The following is a 15,578-nucleotide window of genomic DNA, read 5'->3' as shown; positions in this document are numbered from 1 at the left end:
GAGCCCAGTGTCCACCTCCTGGCCCACCATGGGTACTGTTTCCCCTGCCCAACATCCCTGGGCTGTGGCTGCCCGAGTTCCATGCCCGCCCCCCCAGCCAGTGATACTCTGTGCCCCACCAGCCCTCAGTGAGTGGAAACGACCACCTCTGGGGAGCTGCTCCTGAACCACACAGGACCTGGCACTGCCCTCACCCACAGGTGTGTGGTTTCCACGTTGCTTTACCCCCCAGGAGCACCATGCCCAGCGTGGGCTTCAGCCCCAGTGAGCCATGCAGCCAAAGCTGACCCGTGCCAGTGCCAGAGCTGCCTCCCAGTCAGACACTTTGTGCTGTTCAACCTCCTGGAGCATCTTTCCCCTGGCACAGCTTGCCCTGTGCCCAGGGCTGGCACCCGAGGTGACACGGTGCTTGGGTTGCCCAAGTCAGTGCTGGAAGCACTTTTTCTGTGTCCTGGCACAGAGACACATCACCCTGCCGGCAGTGTGGGCACTGGTGCCATGGTCTCTCACAGTGGCACGAGCCCCAGCTCTGTCTGCGCACACCATGACACACTCCAGGGTCTGGGGGAGCACGGCCAGGCTGAGCAGAGCCACAGCTATGGGCCAGAGCACCAGCAGACCCTCCACATACCACTGCTTAAGGAGAGATTAAATGGAAATAATTTCTATTTATTGTAATATTTATTAAGGTTTAGTAAATAATTGATGCTGATCCCTCCTTGATTTCCTCGGGGCCAGCGTGCAGCTCTGGTGGGTTACAGGTTAAGGAGGCGAGACAAGCTGGGAGGAGGTGGAGTGGGCAGGGGCTGGACATGAAGGCCCAGGGGCTCAGCCACGCTGCCCTGGCTGGGCTGGAGTGAGGAGCACCCGGCCAGGGGCTCCTGGGGCACCTCCACGAGTCCATTTCTTCTGCCCTCACCAGTCCCCTCGATGTACAGTGTGCAGAGCAGGTCCCAGTGTCTGCACACAGCACTGGGTTTATTGGCCTGGTGGATCTGTAGCTGATGCTGCACGTGACAGGTCTGTCTGAGGTGAGGGGACACACAAAGGCACTGAGGGACACAGTAAAGCCACTTGGGCAGGACATTGGCACAGAGCTTGCATGAGCAAGGCGGGAAAAGCTGCCCCTGCCCCAGCTGGAGGACCCAAGAGAAGCTGTTGGGATACAGGAGCCTCCATGCTCCCCCTGCCAGCCCCAGTCCCATGTCCTCTTCAAATCAATGGCTTCATCCCTTCATGGCTGGGCTCACTGCTGGGCTGGCAGCACTGGCTGCCATGGCAGGGCTGCTCGGTGCGTGGCCTTGGTGCCTTGGTGGAGATGTCCAAGCCCTGCAGCAGCACCACGTGCAGCCAGCAGAGCTCTGGGGCTGCCCTCACCTTACCTGCATCTGCTCAGGCACCCACAGGCCTCTCTCGAGGGGCTTTAGTCTGTTTGCTTTAGTTATTTTTCACATGGGTCAGCTCTCGAGGGTTCAGGGACTTGGCAGGCTTGGAAAGCTGCTGGGCCAAGGGGAAGGTGAACCAGCTGGGATGGGTGACCTCACAGCTCCTCGCCTCTGTGGAAAGAACAGACATCCTCAGGCATGACTTAGGCAGCCAGCACCCATATGCCACTGAGCATGCCTACACTGCTGGGACACCTGGGGACATGCCCAAAGCAGGAGAGTTCTCATGGATGTGTCCCCTTCCCCTTTAGAGCCATCGAAGACCTATGCCACCTATCATGGCATCACTGGTGGTCACCGCTGGGGCCAGCCATCCTTGGACACGACTCCCTCCCTCTTCCCCTCCCAGCACCCTGTCAGACAGCAGTCACACTGGGAGCCCAGGCTCACAGGGCTGCTACACACCTCGTCTGGGACTTGTTGTCCTTCTCCTCTATCTTGAGGTGGCACTGGCAGGTGGAGGCCTTGCTGTAGCTGACGGAGCGCTTGATGGACTTCTTCCACTTCCGTGTGCTCTGCACAACCCGCTTGAAGATGAGGTAGAAGATCTCACAGACGGTGAGGATGATGCAGATGGAGGAGGCTCCGACCATGAAATAGGTGAAGACTCTTTTCTCAGTTGGCCGAGCGATGTAGCAGTCTACAATGTTGGGGCAGGGCTCCACGTTGGAGCACTTGACCAGCCGTGGCAAGTCAAAGCTGTCCCACATCTTGTGGAGGAGGTAGAGGAACAAGATCTCTATGATAAGCTTGAAGAAGAGGCTGAGCAAGTACGTCCACCACAGCCCACCGTGCTTCTTGCCCGTGTTGCTGTAGAGCTTGGGGCAATTCTCCCCATTTTTCTCCCGGTTCTTCTTCTCGCGGTCCTCCCGGTAGCTCACGTGCATGATGACCAGGAGGGAAGGGCAAGTGACAAAGATGAGCTGCAGGGCCCAGAGGCGGATGTGGGAGATGGGGAAGAAGTGGTCGTAGCAGACGTTGGTGCAGCCCGGCTGCCGCGTGTTGCAGTCAAAGTCCTTCTGCTCATCCCCCCAGACCCGCTCGGCTGCCACCACGTAGACCAGCACTCGGAAGACAAAGACCACGGAGAGCCAGATGCGGCCAAAGGCCGTCGAGTACTTGTTGACCCCGCTGAGCAGCGCCTGCAGAGTCTTCCAATCCATGGTGGTCGGCAGAGGCCAGAGTCACCCAACCTGGAGAAACAGGAGCAGAAGCCGCAGGTGAAGAGATGTGCAGCGAAACAGCAACGGGGCACCTCATCTCTGGCTGCACTTCAATCTCATTGACATCCTGGACTCTGTCCATCACCACGTTACACTCATTTGGGCTGAGGGAACCATTCTCTTCCCTCCCCAGGGTTTTGTGGGGCTGAGCCACTCTCCCTTACATGCCCTCCATGAGCATGTCTGGGGGATGGACGGGGACCTTCACCATTAGGGCGATCCCAGGGGATCTCAGGCTTGGTCCCAGCCTTCTCTGATCATAAGTTTCATGGGTAAAATGGGCTAAACCGTCTGCTGGGCTTCACTGCTGCTGAGAGCAGAAGGGGCAGGGGCTGCTGCAGAGCTGGGTGCCTGGAAATGCCCGGGACCACTTTTCTCTCTGGCAGGTGACACCCGAGGCAGCCCGAGCAGGGGCAGGAGCGGGGCTGACGAAAGCCAGAGTCGCCCCACGCCGGCCAAACCGGCTCAGCAGCTCAGCCTGGGGCTGCCCCGCTGCGGGGAGGGCGGCGCTCAGCCCGCCCGGAGCTTCACGGTGATTTACACAATCGGGTGGTTTTTACCCAGAGGTGAGCTGGCAGTGTTGGTTCTGTGCTTTAAAGGTGTCTCCTGGGACAGAGGACATCACAGGACAGCGGGCTGGATCTGTCCCTGCACCGTTGGCTTTTAAGGAGTTGCTTTGAGTGACACACACCATTGGCTGGTGGGAGCACAGGGGGGGTCGCAGTGGGAACCAAAACAAAGCACCCACGACCCCAAGGAGGGCTGAGCCCTTGGGGAACAGAGCCAGGCAACAGCAAAGCTCAGAGGAGACTTTTTGCAGCCTCTTCGTGTTGGAAAGAATTTGGTTTTTGTGAGGAGCTGCCAAGTTTTACACGTCTGTGCCTGACAGTGAGGACCTAAGTTCAGGCCAGAGCAAAAGCCTCATTCAGCCCCAAACCCTAATTCCTTCAGCCCCAGCCACTCAGTTCAATCAGCTCTGTGCACTTGCTGTCCCAATCCCGAGGAGCCACCAGCCATTGCCCACCCAGTGTCCTCTGAGATGTACCTGGTTAAGGGAGGTTCAGGTTCCTTCCCTGTTCATCAGGGGCTGTGGGGTGTGAAGTACCCAGCGTGGGGCATGGCCAAGGGTCTTCAGAGTCTCTTCATCCAGGAATGGCTGCGCGGCACAGCGAGGTGTCCCAGGGCTGCAGGAAGGAACAGAGGCTGGAACACTGCCCGGAGCCCACAGGGCTGCCCAGAGCCCATCCCTGGCTGGGGCCACCCCACAGTGAGCCCCGAAACTGTCACCACACTCGGCCCAGGGACACAAAGAGAAATGTGGCTGATCCAAGTGGGGCCAAGGAGGGGTTCAGTGCCAGCATGTGCCAGGGCAGTGCCTCTGCCTAGCCCCATACACATAGGCTCACCACCTCACCCAAAACTGGGAGATTGCCCTCCCTGGCCAGGGTGGAGAGTGCCCACAGTGCTTCTGCCAAACCCTTGGCCTTAAAATCAGGAGAAGGGAGCTGCTGCTTTCTCCTCCTCAGCTGAAAGCTGGTGACAATGCCAGAGCCTGGGCTGATGGCCCCCAGCACCAGTGCCCCCTTGCCAGTTCCCCCAGGACCCCATCTTCAGACCCTACTGGTAATGCCACCCACCACTCACCTGCCCAGCACCCACCTGCCTGGCTCAGCCCAGCTCCAGCCATACACCCATGGTAGGGGCAAGAAAGAGGAGGTGAGCCCAGTACCGAGCCCAAAGCCTGGTGCTGAGCCCAGTGCCAGGGTTTGTTCTGCGGCGCCGCAGGAGCCCCCAGCCCAGCGGGCACTGGCTGGCAGCCAGGCAGAGCAGGGGCAACGCTGCAGGTGTGCTCAGCTCTGCCTGCAGCACCAGTTTGCCTCCCGCCAAGCCTGGCACCTTTGCCAGCCCCTGGCGTGCCAACCCGCTGTGTCACCACCGGGTCCTGCCCCACGTGGGTGCAGGGTGTTGGGGCCCAAAGATCCTGGGGTGCTTATGCAGCAGAGAGGGGCTGTGCGCCTTCTCCTGGGGGGCTCAGCCTCTTTCTGTGCCCATGGAGGGCAGTGGGACAGAGAAGCAGGGCCCGGGATGGCTGTTCCTGCTCTCTGGAGTTCCACACTGAGCCATCCAACCCCATCACCCCCTGGGTGAGCAGCCCCAAGTGCCAGGGACCCCCACAGTGCTTGTGGGGTCCCAACATGGCACTGTATGCTGTTAGAGTTCCCACCTGTGGCCACCCCAGCCCCAACCCTAACAGAGCTCCCACCTGCACCCCACCAGCCCCACGGGGTCTGTCCCCCACAATCTGCAGGTCCCCAGCAGCCCTGTGAGCACCCCGCTCCCTGGAAGTACCTGTCCAGCTGGTAAAGGTCTAGAGGGAGGTGGCTGGATCCAAGCACCTTTCGGAGCAGGGAAGCTCTTTCCTGGCTACCTGCTGGGCTGGGTCCGCAGCGCTGAGTGTGACTGGGGAGGTGAAGAGCAGTTTGTTCTGTTCCCAGCAACTGGGTGAGTCTGGCAAACAGCTCCCGCAGAGGCTCTTGTCTGTGCACATGCACGCACACGCTCGGGTTGTACAACAAAGGCGGGTCAAATCCTGCAGGGAGATCAGCAGAGCAGGTTTCCTCAGCGAGCAGCGCCAGCAGCTCCTGCCAGGTGATGCTCCGTCCCCAGCACGGGCACTGTGGGCACTGCCAACCCAGCAGCAAACCCCAGGCAAGACCAAGGTGGCCAGGGGTCCCCTACCCACAGGGCAACCAGCAACTGTTGCTAAGAATCAGAGATTACACAACTAGAACCCACTTTTTAAATAATTTTGCCTTAGTAATAGATTTGCGACAGCTCATTGGTGTCTCCAACCCACAGCAGCCACCGCCCTGCTGCTGACACGGTGTCCCAGGCGGGACCTCTCCCAAAGAGAGCATAGCAGCAGGACCCTGCAGAGCCACCCGCCTCCAGTCCTGTCCTTGCAGGACCTGGGATGTGTCCCAGTGGCTCCCAGGAGGCTGCGAGAGCCGCTCCCTGCCCAGGCAGCCTCTCCTCCCGCAGCAGCCCCATTTCATACCTCTGCAGATGCGGCCGGGACAAGAATGTGTTTCCGCTCACCTGTGGTTTATCCGGCCTCTCGGCTGCCCCGAGGCTCTCCCGGCACGGCTCCCGCACGCCCTGGGGCCAAGCACTCCGTGGCATTTTCCTTGGCGTCTCGCCGAGGCCACCCCCCCTTGGGGACGTTTGCCAAGCCCCGCCGGGTGCTCGACGCTCTGAGAGGTTTGTTCCCCGCACTCATGGCAGACAAGGAGCCACTCACCCAGCAGCCTTCAGGCTCCGGAAGGTCACATAAAGTGTGTGTGTGTGTGGGGGTTGCCGTGCTGGGGAAGTGGTGGGGAGAGTCCATGGGAACGGGAGCCCAAAAGAACGAGAGCAAACCCTCCTGGGAGCCTCGGGGTGCAGAGCAGGGTGAGCCTGGAGGAGGGGGCAGACACAGGCACCCTTGTCTCAGAGGAGAACAAAGCAAAATCTTGGGAGCAGCCCAGAGCCTCCCCTCACCTGGGAGCTGCCTTTTCAGGATCAGGAATTTGAGCAATGTTGCTGTAGAGAGCTGGTGTGGCCGGAGCTCCGGCAGGAATCTGGGGGCTGTGGCCTGGGGGCTGCGGCCTTTGAGATGCAGAACCCAGGAGAGAGGGAAGGTGGTGAGAACCACCTGCAGGTCTCCCTGCCCCCGGTAAAACCCTGCCAGGGCCAGGTGGTGAGTGGGGCTGGGTACCCCCCACCAGCACCTTTCACCTGCAATTTTGGAATTTCAGGAGGGGCCACTCAGCCACTTCGACAAAGTTCAGGTGCCTTTTGGCACAGGCAGAAGATTTCCCCTGAGGCAGCTGGGTGGGGAGCAGAAACACCCCTGTTTTGCAGTGCTGAGCTGGATACTTGGGCGTCCCAGCAAAGGGCAAGTCCCTGCGTCCTGTCTGCCACCCCCTGCCGACTGATCCCGCGTGGGCACAGGGACAAAGTGCTGACGTGGTTTGGCAGCTTTTGGCACTGGGGAGGCCTCAGGGGAGCTTCGGGTACGTGCCTGGGGTACATCACCCTGCTGTCACCCTGCTCCAGCTCGGTGGGGTGAGGGGTGAAAGGCTTCAGTGAACATCAAAAATACCCAGAGACTTCCAGTGGCCCCACCTCGGGTCCTCCATAAGGAAAAACCCAAGCAGGCAGCTGCCAAACCAGCCAGAAAACCTCAAACTTGCTTTAAAAGGGTCTTTTAAGAGGCATCACCAGCACTTGACCGGCCCTGCCTTTGATCTCCCTGCCTGCTGACAGCATCCTGGCCATCCCGCTCCGGCCGTGTCCCCAGGGAGGTGACCTCCCCTGCCAGTGCTGGGGCACAGGAGTCACAGGAGCCTGGGAGGCAGCACAGCCACTTGCTCCAGTACTGCTGGATGGAAACCAAAGTTTCTCTTCAATTCCCAGCAAGCAGGCATTTCGGGGCAGGAGAGACTCGTGCTCCTGCTGGGAAGGAGAGTCTCCCCCTGGCCTGTGCCACCACACATGCCAGCCTTGCCACATCCCACCAGATTTGTCTGAAATCTCCTCTCCCCAAAGTGTTTGTTTGAAATCTCCTCTCGCATTTGCTTGTGGGCACCACTCAAGCAAATCCAGTCCCCTGTACGATGATGCAAAGTCTGGGAAATAGTCCGTTTTTCCTGTGACATCCCCAGTTATTTTGCTTCCCCACCAACACCCGTCCTGCCTCTGAACCCAGTGCTCCGTGTCCCAGGAGGTGGCACAACCTCCCATTTCTGCAGCACCAACCAGGGTCACCTCAGCTCCCCTCGCTGCAGAGCACAGAAGCACATCGGAAAGGAGCAGCCCAACATTCCCGTTTGTCCAGCTGCTGATCCCAAGTCCGGATGCTGCAAGACACCCGGAGCTCCGGGGACTGCCGCAACGCTCCCGAGAGAGATAAAGCAGCACAACAACAACGGCAGCTGGATCCTCAGGTCTCTCGCAATGGGCAGCGGCGCCGGGGGCTGCTCTGACGCGCGGAGCGGGGCAGGAGCTCCGGGCTCAGCTCTGCCCCAGCAGCGCTCGCAGGGAACACCGCGGGATTTTGCTAATCGAGGGCAGCCTTGATCACCACCGGCCAACCTTGGTCAAAAACAAACAGCCCAGCCCTGGCTCTCTGTATCAGAGACAGCGGCTTGCATGCAAAGAACAACTGCTGTCCTCTGTCGTGAATGGCCTCAGTAAAGAGAATTTTTCAGGGGGATAATCCAGCAAGAACAGCATCGAGAACAACCAGAAGGAAGGCAAAGAGCAGAAACGGCTTCACTTAAAGGAGATGGAAGAAATCCACCTGCATTTCACCATTGCCTCCCGTACCTCAAAGGTTTTGAAACTCACTGGTGCCTTTGCAAGGAGCTGCCATGTCTCCTGAGGGTCCCGGGCTGGTGGCAGGGATCCCCCCAGGGCTCGTGGCAATGCCACAGCCCAGCCTACCCCAGCATCCCCCGGCCAAACAGTCCCTCTGCTTCCCATGCCAGCACATCCAGGCTGGTCCCTTGCCCCGGGGTGGGCTGTGAGAGGGGGCTCAGGTCAGCCCAGCGGCTTCATGGGGTCAGATGCTCTGCAAAGTGGCAGTAGCTGCAGTGACCAGGCACGGAGAACAGCCCCTGGTCTGAAAGGACATGGTGACAGCATCATTCCCCTCTCCCTGTGCTGGTTCCTTTGCAGAAGAGCCAGCAAGTGCTGGAGCTGCTGATGCCCCTGGAAAAAAAAAAAAATAATCACACCCTCTAAATAAAGCAAAACCAGTAACAGATTGAGCTGCATGTTCAATGTTGATGTAACTTATGAGTGCATTTGCCATGAAATTATTGTTAATTATTCATCCTGGCTAATGCTCAGTTACCACTGATGGCCTCAGAAATTGCAGTGCTGCCTGAGTCACGGCAGAACGCGACATATTACAGCAATAAACAAGATCATATTCTGCCATTTAATGTCATTGTTTAATCAATGGTTGGGGTGTTCTTCCTCTCCTTTATTTGGCTGTTTTGCTTGGGTGTTTTCCTCTGGCTGGGCAGGAAGAGCCAGCAGCCCACAGAGAGCTCTGCCTGCCGGGCCGGATCCTCACCCCTGCTCTTCACCACAGTGGCTGGGGCACCAAGCACGTGCTCTTGTCCCCATGCAGCTAATGAGTGTCATTAATTACAATTGCATTGGTCTGAAATGTCCCCAATACCTGTGGTGTGGCTTCTGTAGGATGAGGGATACAGAGAGGGGCTCCCTGGGGGGGGGTCAGTGGCTTTTCCCCAGCAGACTGGAGCACCCAGCTGGTGGTTTGTCACCAGGGCAGGTCCTGGGGGTGATGCAGCTCTTGTGTCCTCCCACACCCCTGGCCATGTTGTGCCCCAGGAGCAGAATAACTGCTTTGGCTACTGCTTCTTAGGGACAGAAATTTTTATTCATTGCAAGGATACACCCACGACCAGCTAAGCCAACCCAGATGGGACAGGCTCGACCTCCAGGCTCTGCTGCTAGTTCCCAGCCACTGTGGAGCTTCTTGTGCCTGTTGGCTCTCAGGAACCACAGTGTCCTACAGCACAGGGTTTACCCCAAATTCTGCAGAACCATGTAACATGCCTTCCCCAGGATGGGAGAGAGGCCTCAGGCACAGCCTGACTCCCAGGTGCTGTCACCCTCAGTGCTCCTGCACCAGAGGGAATGGAGCAGGAAGATGAGAAGGGTGCAGGGTAAATGGCTCCTCCTTTTTCCCGGAGCAGCTCTAGGGAAGAGCCTCCTCCTTGGGTGGTGTGCAGGTGCTGGAGGCTGCGGGGAGGATGGCGGCCGTGGGGGGCTTGAAGTCTGCTCCGTGGAAAACCTGCCCCTCTGTGCTTGCGGGCTGGGTGAGGGGAGGTGTGCAGTCCTGGCTGTGCTGGCAGCTCATCCTCCCATGGGCCTGGGCACACTCGCAGCACCGCTTGCCGATCAGGTAGGTGGCCTCAACAAGGCTCAGCACAACGCAGACGCAGGAGGTGACCACCATGAAGAGAGTGAAGATGGTCTTCTCAGTGGGCCGGGAGATGAAGCAGTCTACCACATTGGGGCAGGGTGACAGCTCGCACTTCACCAGCCGGGGCAGGGTGTAGTTCCTGTAGAAGCGGTAGAAGATGTAGAGGAAGATGATGTCCACACCAGCCTTGAAGATGAGGCTGAGCAGGTAGGTCCACCACAGCCCCCCGCGCTTCTTGCCAGGGCTGATGTAGGCATGGCGGCAGCTGTCCCCACCGGCAGCGCGGTGCCTCTGCTCCTTGGCCTTCCGGTAGGCCACGTGCATGATGACCAGGAGGGATGGACAGGTCACCAGGATGAGCTGCAGGGCCCAGAGGCGGATGTGGGAGACAGGGAAGAAGTGGTCGTAGCAGACGTTGGTGCAGCCCGGCTGCCGCGTGTTGCAGTCAAAGTCCTTGTGGTCGTCGCTCCAGACCCGCTCGGCTGCCACCACGTAGACCAGCAGGCGGAAGATGAAGACCACGGAGAGCCAGATGCGGCCAAAGGCCGTCGAGTACTTGTTGACCCCGCTGAGGAGCCCTTCAAACACACTCCAGTTCATGGTCCCCTGATCCCGTTAGTGAGCCTGGGGGAAGAGAAGACGGTCACATCAAACAAGCAGCAAGAAGCCCTCAGTGGGCACACCTGTGTGTCCCCAGGCACCAAGCTGCACTCCCACCTCAGTGGCCCCGGGGACTGTCTCTGTCCTTGCACACAGGAAAACCCACTGACACATGTCCCAGCACAGGGCAACGTGTCCCTGCAGAGCAGTGTCCCCCTCTGCACGGTGCCACCGAAGCTCTCTGGTTCTGCTGCTGCACCAGGACCCTCCAGGCAGCGCCCGCTGTGCTCTGTGCCCGGCTCAGCCCTCCCGCCCCCCCTGGCCCATCTCTCACCTGGTTGCTCAGGTATGTATTTGTTATTAATTGTCCTCACGTTGCCAGGCCTGGCCCAGGCAGGGAGCGAATGGGAGCAGCGCGGCCGTGACTCACTCGGCAGCTCCGCGGCTCCTCTGCCGCGTCCTCTCCCACCGCTGGAATCTGCCGGCGCCTCCGCTCTCCCGCCCTGCTCCCACCGCCGTGCCCACACACCGGGAAGGCCACGGTGGGCATGGCACGGCGAGGGGACACCACGGAGCAGGGACAGAGGGTGGGCTGGAGGGTCTGCACAGCCCCGGGCAAGACCAAGGTGTTGCCCCAGGGCTGGCTGCCCACCATAACCAGCACTGATCACCTGAGGCTGACCACAGCCTGCCCCAGCACTTGGACCCCCGGCAGCTGCTGTGCTCCTGGGTGGCTCCATGACGGATAAATGCACCCACAGAGTGTGGGGCTGCAGCCGAGAGGGTTCTCAGGGCTGCGTTTGGCACCAGCTCTCACATTTTACCCACCAGCAAAGTCACAAGGTCCCCCCTCGCTCTTGAGTGAACACAACCTGCTACTCCCACCAGCCCAGCCCCTGCAACGCGCCTGCTCCCGGGCACGGAGACCCGCAGGAGCTGGTGGCAGCTGTCGTGTCAGTCCCGGGACACACACACACACACAACCCCCAGATTTCTCCTTCCCTGCTTCCGGCAGCAGCCTGGGATGTGCCCACCACCCCGGCATCAGGCCGGGCTCTGCAGCGCGTGGCAGACCCACCTTCTCCAGCCCCTCATCCAGGGCCGGGGGCTGCAGCCCAGGCGGGTTTCGTGCCCCTTACCTGCCCAGGCCGGCGGTGCCGCCCGTCGGTGCCGCCCGTCGGTGCCCGCCCGCGGCAGCAGCAGCATCGCCCAGCGCGAGAGGAGCCGGCACCGCCCGACTCATCCCCTGGGAGCGAGGAGGAGATTCCCAGGGGGAAGGGACGAGGTTGGAGGCAGTTCCCCCACGTGTCCCTGAAGGCTGCCAGAGCTCGGGGGCGAAGGGTTGCCCCGTGGGGCGCCGGGCGGCACCGGCTGCTGCACCGCAAGGCTCGGGCCCCGCAGCCGCGGGGATCCCGGGTCCCAGCGCAGCCGCGGGTCCCTCCACCACCCCCCTGTGCCCCCCCTCGCTTGCTCAGACCTGCAGGGGTGACATGGCCCGAGGCACCGGGAGCTGCTCAAACACCTCCCTTTTTACTCAAAATTTGCACTGTGGCAATAACTTAGGAAGAGCCTTTATCCCTCCCCACCTTCTGACGAGTGGGCGGCAGTTGATTGTTTCACCGGGAATTAATTAACCTGTTTTTCTGTCCTCCCCTCACCTGCAAGCTGGCACAAGTCTCTTCCCCATAATCAGAGCTCAGGAGCCCTCCCAGGATGAGCCTCCAGCTCCAATAACCCCCTTTTTGAGCTCTGACCCCCAACATCCAGCTCTGGGAGCACAAAGCAGGGCTGGGGGGCTGTTGGGTGGGGGTCCAAGGAGCAGGTGCTGCTGCATGGGACATGAGAGCTCAGGTAATGCTGGAGTCATTTGAGGAGCAAACACACGTTTCATTTGCAATTCCACTCAGATTTAAAAAAAAAAAAAAAAGTTAAAAAAAAAAAAAGAGAAACAAATCTAAACAGCTGTAAAATAAATTACCAGTGTTTGCGGATGGCTCCAGGGAAGAGTTCTGCAGTTTGAAATCAAACAAGCCCTTTTTTGTGTTTGTTTGTTTGTTTTTTTAACATGCCTGTGTGGTGGCTGTGCCAGGGAGGGGGGTTCCTGGGGGCAGCCCCCATCCCAGAAGTGGTGATGTCAGTTATTGGTTGAAGTAAGTGAAATTTGGGGGGGAAAAAAAATCACATTTGGGAAAAAACCCACATAAAAGAGATCATAAGGGACACACAGAATAAAAATGGGGCCTCGATAACAGTGAAACAAGTAAGAATTAGACAAAACCAGATTCCAATTAGAGAAGAACTACCCCCAAGGAGTCACCAGCCCTGGAGACAGGTCTGCAGGCCGGATGGAAGGGGTGGACAGGAGCTCTGCCCAGAGCTTGTCTTGGTTACAGCCTTGAGCACTGGGGAAAAAATCACAGAGTAATTGAAATCACCATGTTAATATGATCCATTAATGATCCATTAGCAGCCTAAAATTCACACCCACAGGCTAAAGGGACCCCTACTTCCAACAAGCCCTCCTGTTTGGGCAGGCACAGGGAAATTCCTGAGCATTGCCACTTGGAATGGGAGGGATTAGTGACCCATTGGGTGTGAGATGAACTTCTTGTCCACATTTTGGGGCATAAAAGCAGCACTTGCATTTTGGGAAGGTGAGCTTGCTTTGTGGAACATCCCCCTGTTCAGACCTGCATATTAAAGCAAATCTCTTGCCTCTGATTGGCTCCTGACCCCACTTTTGGGACAACAGTGTGGGGGGATGTTCTTCCCAGGCACCCCCAGGCTTGTGGCTGTCCAAGGGGGCTCTCCTGGCTTGCTGCTTTCTGGGTTAAAAAACCCCTCTTTTGGGGAGCGGCCAGAGGTGCTGGGCAGTTCCTGCTGGTGCTGGGCTCCAGGCAGGGCACACCTCACCCCTCTGCAGCATCCCATGGCCCTCTGGGGAGTGTGGACATGGCCACCTGTGTCCCCTGCCCTGCTCTGAGATGAGAAGGTGACAGGCCACACAGCTTTCCTCCACATCCCCTGAGCCAAAGTGGAGATCACCCCCATCTGCCTGGCAAACACTTGGTGGAAGCACAAACCAAATAAACAAGAGAGAAAAGCACAGAGGGAGGTGAAGCAAGAAGCAGGAGCTGCTGGGTTGGTCACACCCTCAGACAGAGGTGACACCAGCCACCAGTGCCCAACACCAGCCAGTGGCTCCTGGCGCATCCTCTGACCCAGGCTGGCCAGCACTGAGCTCCCACAGCCAGAGCTGCCATCCCACCACTCAAATGTGCTGGAGATTCCAGTTTGCCAGGGGCAGAAGGGGGGTGCTGAAGGCTGCACCCTCCATCAGCCCAAACCAGGCAGCCCGTGAGAGCCTAAGGTGCTGGGGACACAGAGTGTATTAATGGCAGTGCTTTATCTTCCAGGAACAACCCCCATTAGTACATTTTCACTACAACATGAAATATTAATAACACTTTGCATTTATATAGTGTCATTCATCCAGGAGTCACCAGCCAAGCTCCCAACATGAATCAAACACCACAGCCAGCTCTGGGGGAGGCAGGTAAATAGGATTATACCCATTTTCCTGATGTGCACACCAAGGCACAGGGTTTCAGAGCATCTCCCATCCCTCTACCAGCAGCTCCTGCAGGTCTCACTGCCTGACACCACATGGGTGACACACTCCTGCTTTCTCCAGCCCATCTCCAGGACCAGGTGCCTTTGCTGAGGATGCCAGCAGCCAGGCTGGGGTGTGCTGGGTGGTGGCCAGCACGTGATTGGGGTTATTGGCTTGGATTAAAATAGTCAAGGAAGGAAAAGTGGTTTTGTGCGGTGAAGAGTGAGCTGTCTGGGTCCTCTCTTTGGAGAAGGACCCTCTGGGCACATGGCCCTTTTCCAGGATTGTCTGGGGAACTTCACCAAGCCCAGGGACTCACAGGGTCTCAGCAGGCCCTACTCTCAAGCACAGTTATAACTGGGCAGGTTCCGAGGCCTCTGCTTCACTTTCAATCAGATAGAGCCACCAGTGACAGTTGGGTTTTCTGCTGAAAAGTTTGATTTATTATTATTGTTATTGTTATTATTATTGTTATTATTATTATTATGGAGGAAGTTTTTTGGGGGGCACAGCCCCAACACACGTGGCCAGCAGCTGCTCCCAAGCAGCACCAGCTGGCACTGAGCTGCTGCCACCTTCCCAGTATGTGCTGATGGAGCAGGGAGGGATTCCTCCAGGGTGGTTAGGAAACCTGTCAGCCCACAGACAGCCAGGCCCTGACACAACCCCAGGGCTCCTGCAGCACGACAGAGCAAGCAGAAAACCAGCAGGGAAAGGGCCATTTTCATCTTATTAAAGAGCCTTATATTTAAACCCTCCTTCGGGTCTGTAGCACAAGATGATTGCAAAGGCTTTTACACACTAAGTCAGCAGGAATAGCTTCTGCTTTTGGTGCTGTTGCATGCAGATGCTGGTTAGCAGGGCAGGATCCCATTATTGATGCTGGGTAAATACAGGAAAACAGGCCCTGGGTGAGGTTCCAGAGCAGTGGTGAGTGGCAGGGAAGTGCTGTTTGCACAGCCCCACTGCCTGCTGCTCCCGTTACCGGCACTGTTGTTATTCAAAGAAGAAGGCACCTTATTTGCAGATAATTAAAAAAATAAAAGAACCAAACAGATTAGTGAAAACTAAACACACAGAGCAGGCTGGATGTTGGCCAAACCACTGGGAAAGCCATGTGAGGGTCCGTGGCAGTTGCAGCCAAACTGACAGCTCAGTGCCCCGGCCAGCCCTGGTGTCCCCCCCTTTCCCTGCCTCATCCACCAGCTCGTGGCTCCTCACCTTCCTGGGGTTCTTGGGGGCAGTCACCACCCCCTACACTGCCAACGCCTTGCAAAGCTTGCAAAATTCCCAGGTATTTCAAAGGGTTGCTCCCACACCTATTTGGTCTCCACCCCTGGGCAGCAAAGAGTGCTGGAAAAGTCCCACAGATGCTGGTGGCTCAGGGACACACCCAAGGACCAGCATCCCAGCAGCCATGGGAAGAGCCAGTGCTGCCTCAGCATGTCAGTGGGAGGCTCAGGACAAAGGAAGGACACGAGGGCTTCACACCCTGTTTTTAACAGGTCCCACAGGGCCCTGAGGAGGTTTTCACACAAAGCGCTTCAAGCAGCACTGCTGGGGAAGGAGCAGGGCTGCAATTAAATGGAGAATGGTGAGAAGGGGGCACTGCTAATGAGGCCAACAGCAATTAACCTGCCCTGCTGGCAGAGCAGGGGGTGGGGGCAGTGTGTGAATGAGGAGGGGGCTGCCTG

At 58.2% G+C, this 15,578-nt stretch overlaps 2 protein-coding genes across 6 annotated transcripts in view; both read right to left on the bottom strand.

The window, feature by feature from the left end:
- Positions 1 to 702: 702 nt before the first annotated feature.
- On the bottom strand, positions 703 to 5,843 carry GJB3 (gap junction protein beta 3). 3 transcript variants are annotated; one of them, XM_051637972.1, is made up of 5 exons: positions 5,768 to 5,843; positions 5,018 to 5,258; positions 3,714 to 3,852; positions 1,851 to 2,638; positions 703 to 1,556 (listed from the first exon to the last, which is right to left on the bottom strand). In XM_051637972.1, the coding sequence occupies exons 4-5, from the start codon at positions 2,606 to 2,608 to the stop codon at positions 1,541 to 1,543; spliced, it is 774 nt and encodes a 257-aa protein (XP_051493932.1). In that variant the 5' UTR covers positions 2,609 to 2,638; positions 3,714 to 3,852; positions 5,018 to 5,258; positions 5,768 to 5,843; the 3' UTR covers positions 703 to 1,540. The 3 variants fall into 3 exon arrangements, with proteins under 3 accessions (XP_051493932.1, XP_051493930.1, XP_051493931.1); XM_051637970.1 differs by lacking the exon at positions 703 to 1,556 and having other exon boundaries at positions 1,832 to 2,638; XM_051637971.1 differs by lacking the exon at positions 703 to 1,556 and having other exon boundaries at positions 1,832 to 2,638; positions 5,727 to 5,789.
- Positions 5,844 to 9,090: 3,247 nt separating this feature from the next.
- LOC127393185 (gap junction beta-5 protein-like) overlaps positions 9,091 to 15,578 on the bottom strand; it is a 49,032-nt gene continuing 42,544 nt past the window's right edge. For all 3 annotated transcript variants that reach the window (XM_051638042.1, XM_051638043.1, XM_051638044.1), the window contains exon 2: positions 9,091 to 10,295. In XM_051638042.1, the coding sequence (XP_051494002.1) occupies positions 9,444 to 10,271 (828 nt within the window). In that variant the 5' untranslated portion in view covers positions 10,272 to 10,295 and the 3' untranslated portion in view covers positions 9,091 to 9,443. The remainder of the gene's footprint in view (positions 10,296 to 15,578) is intronic.

The sequence above is a fragment of the Apus apus genome, chromosome 21 (assembly GCF_020740795.1).
Source record: "Apus apus isolate bApuApu2 chromosome 21, bApuApu2.pri.cur, whole genome shotgun sequence".
Taxonomy (NCBI): domain Eukaryota; kingdom Metazoa; phylum Chordata; class Aves; order Apodiformes; family Apodidae; genus Apus; species Apus apus.
The sequence above is the reverse complement of the archived record's forward strand: the minus strand, read 5'-3'. Positions and strand labels throughout refer to the sequence as shown.

Coding starts and splice junctions, on each gene's coding strand:
- GJB3 (XM_051637970.1), bottom strand. CDS start 2,608: ATGGATTGGAAGACTCTGCAGGCGCTGCTCAGCGGGGTCAACAAGTAC.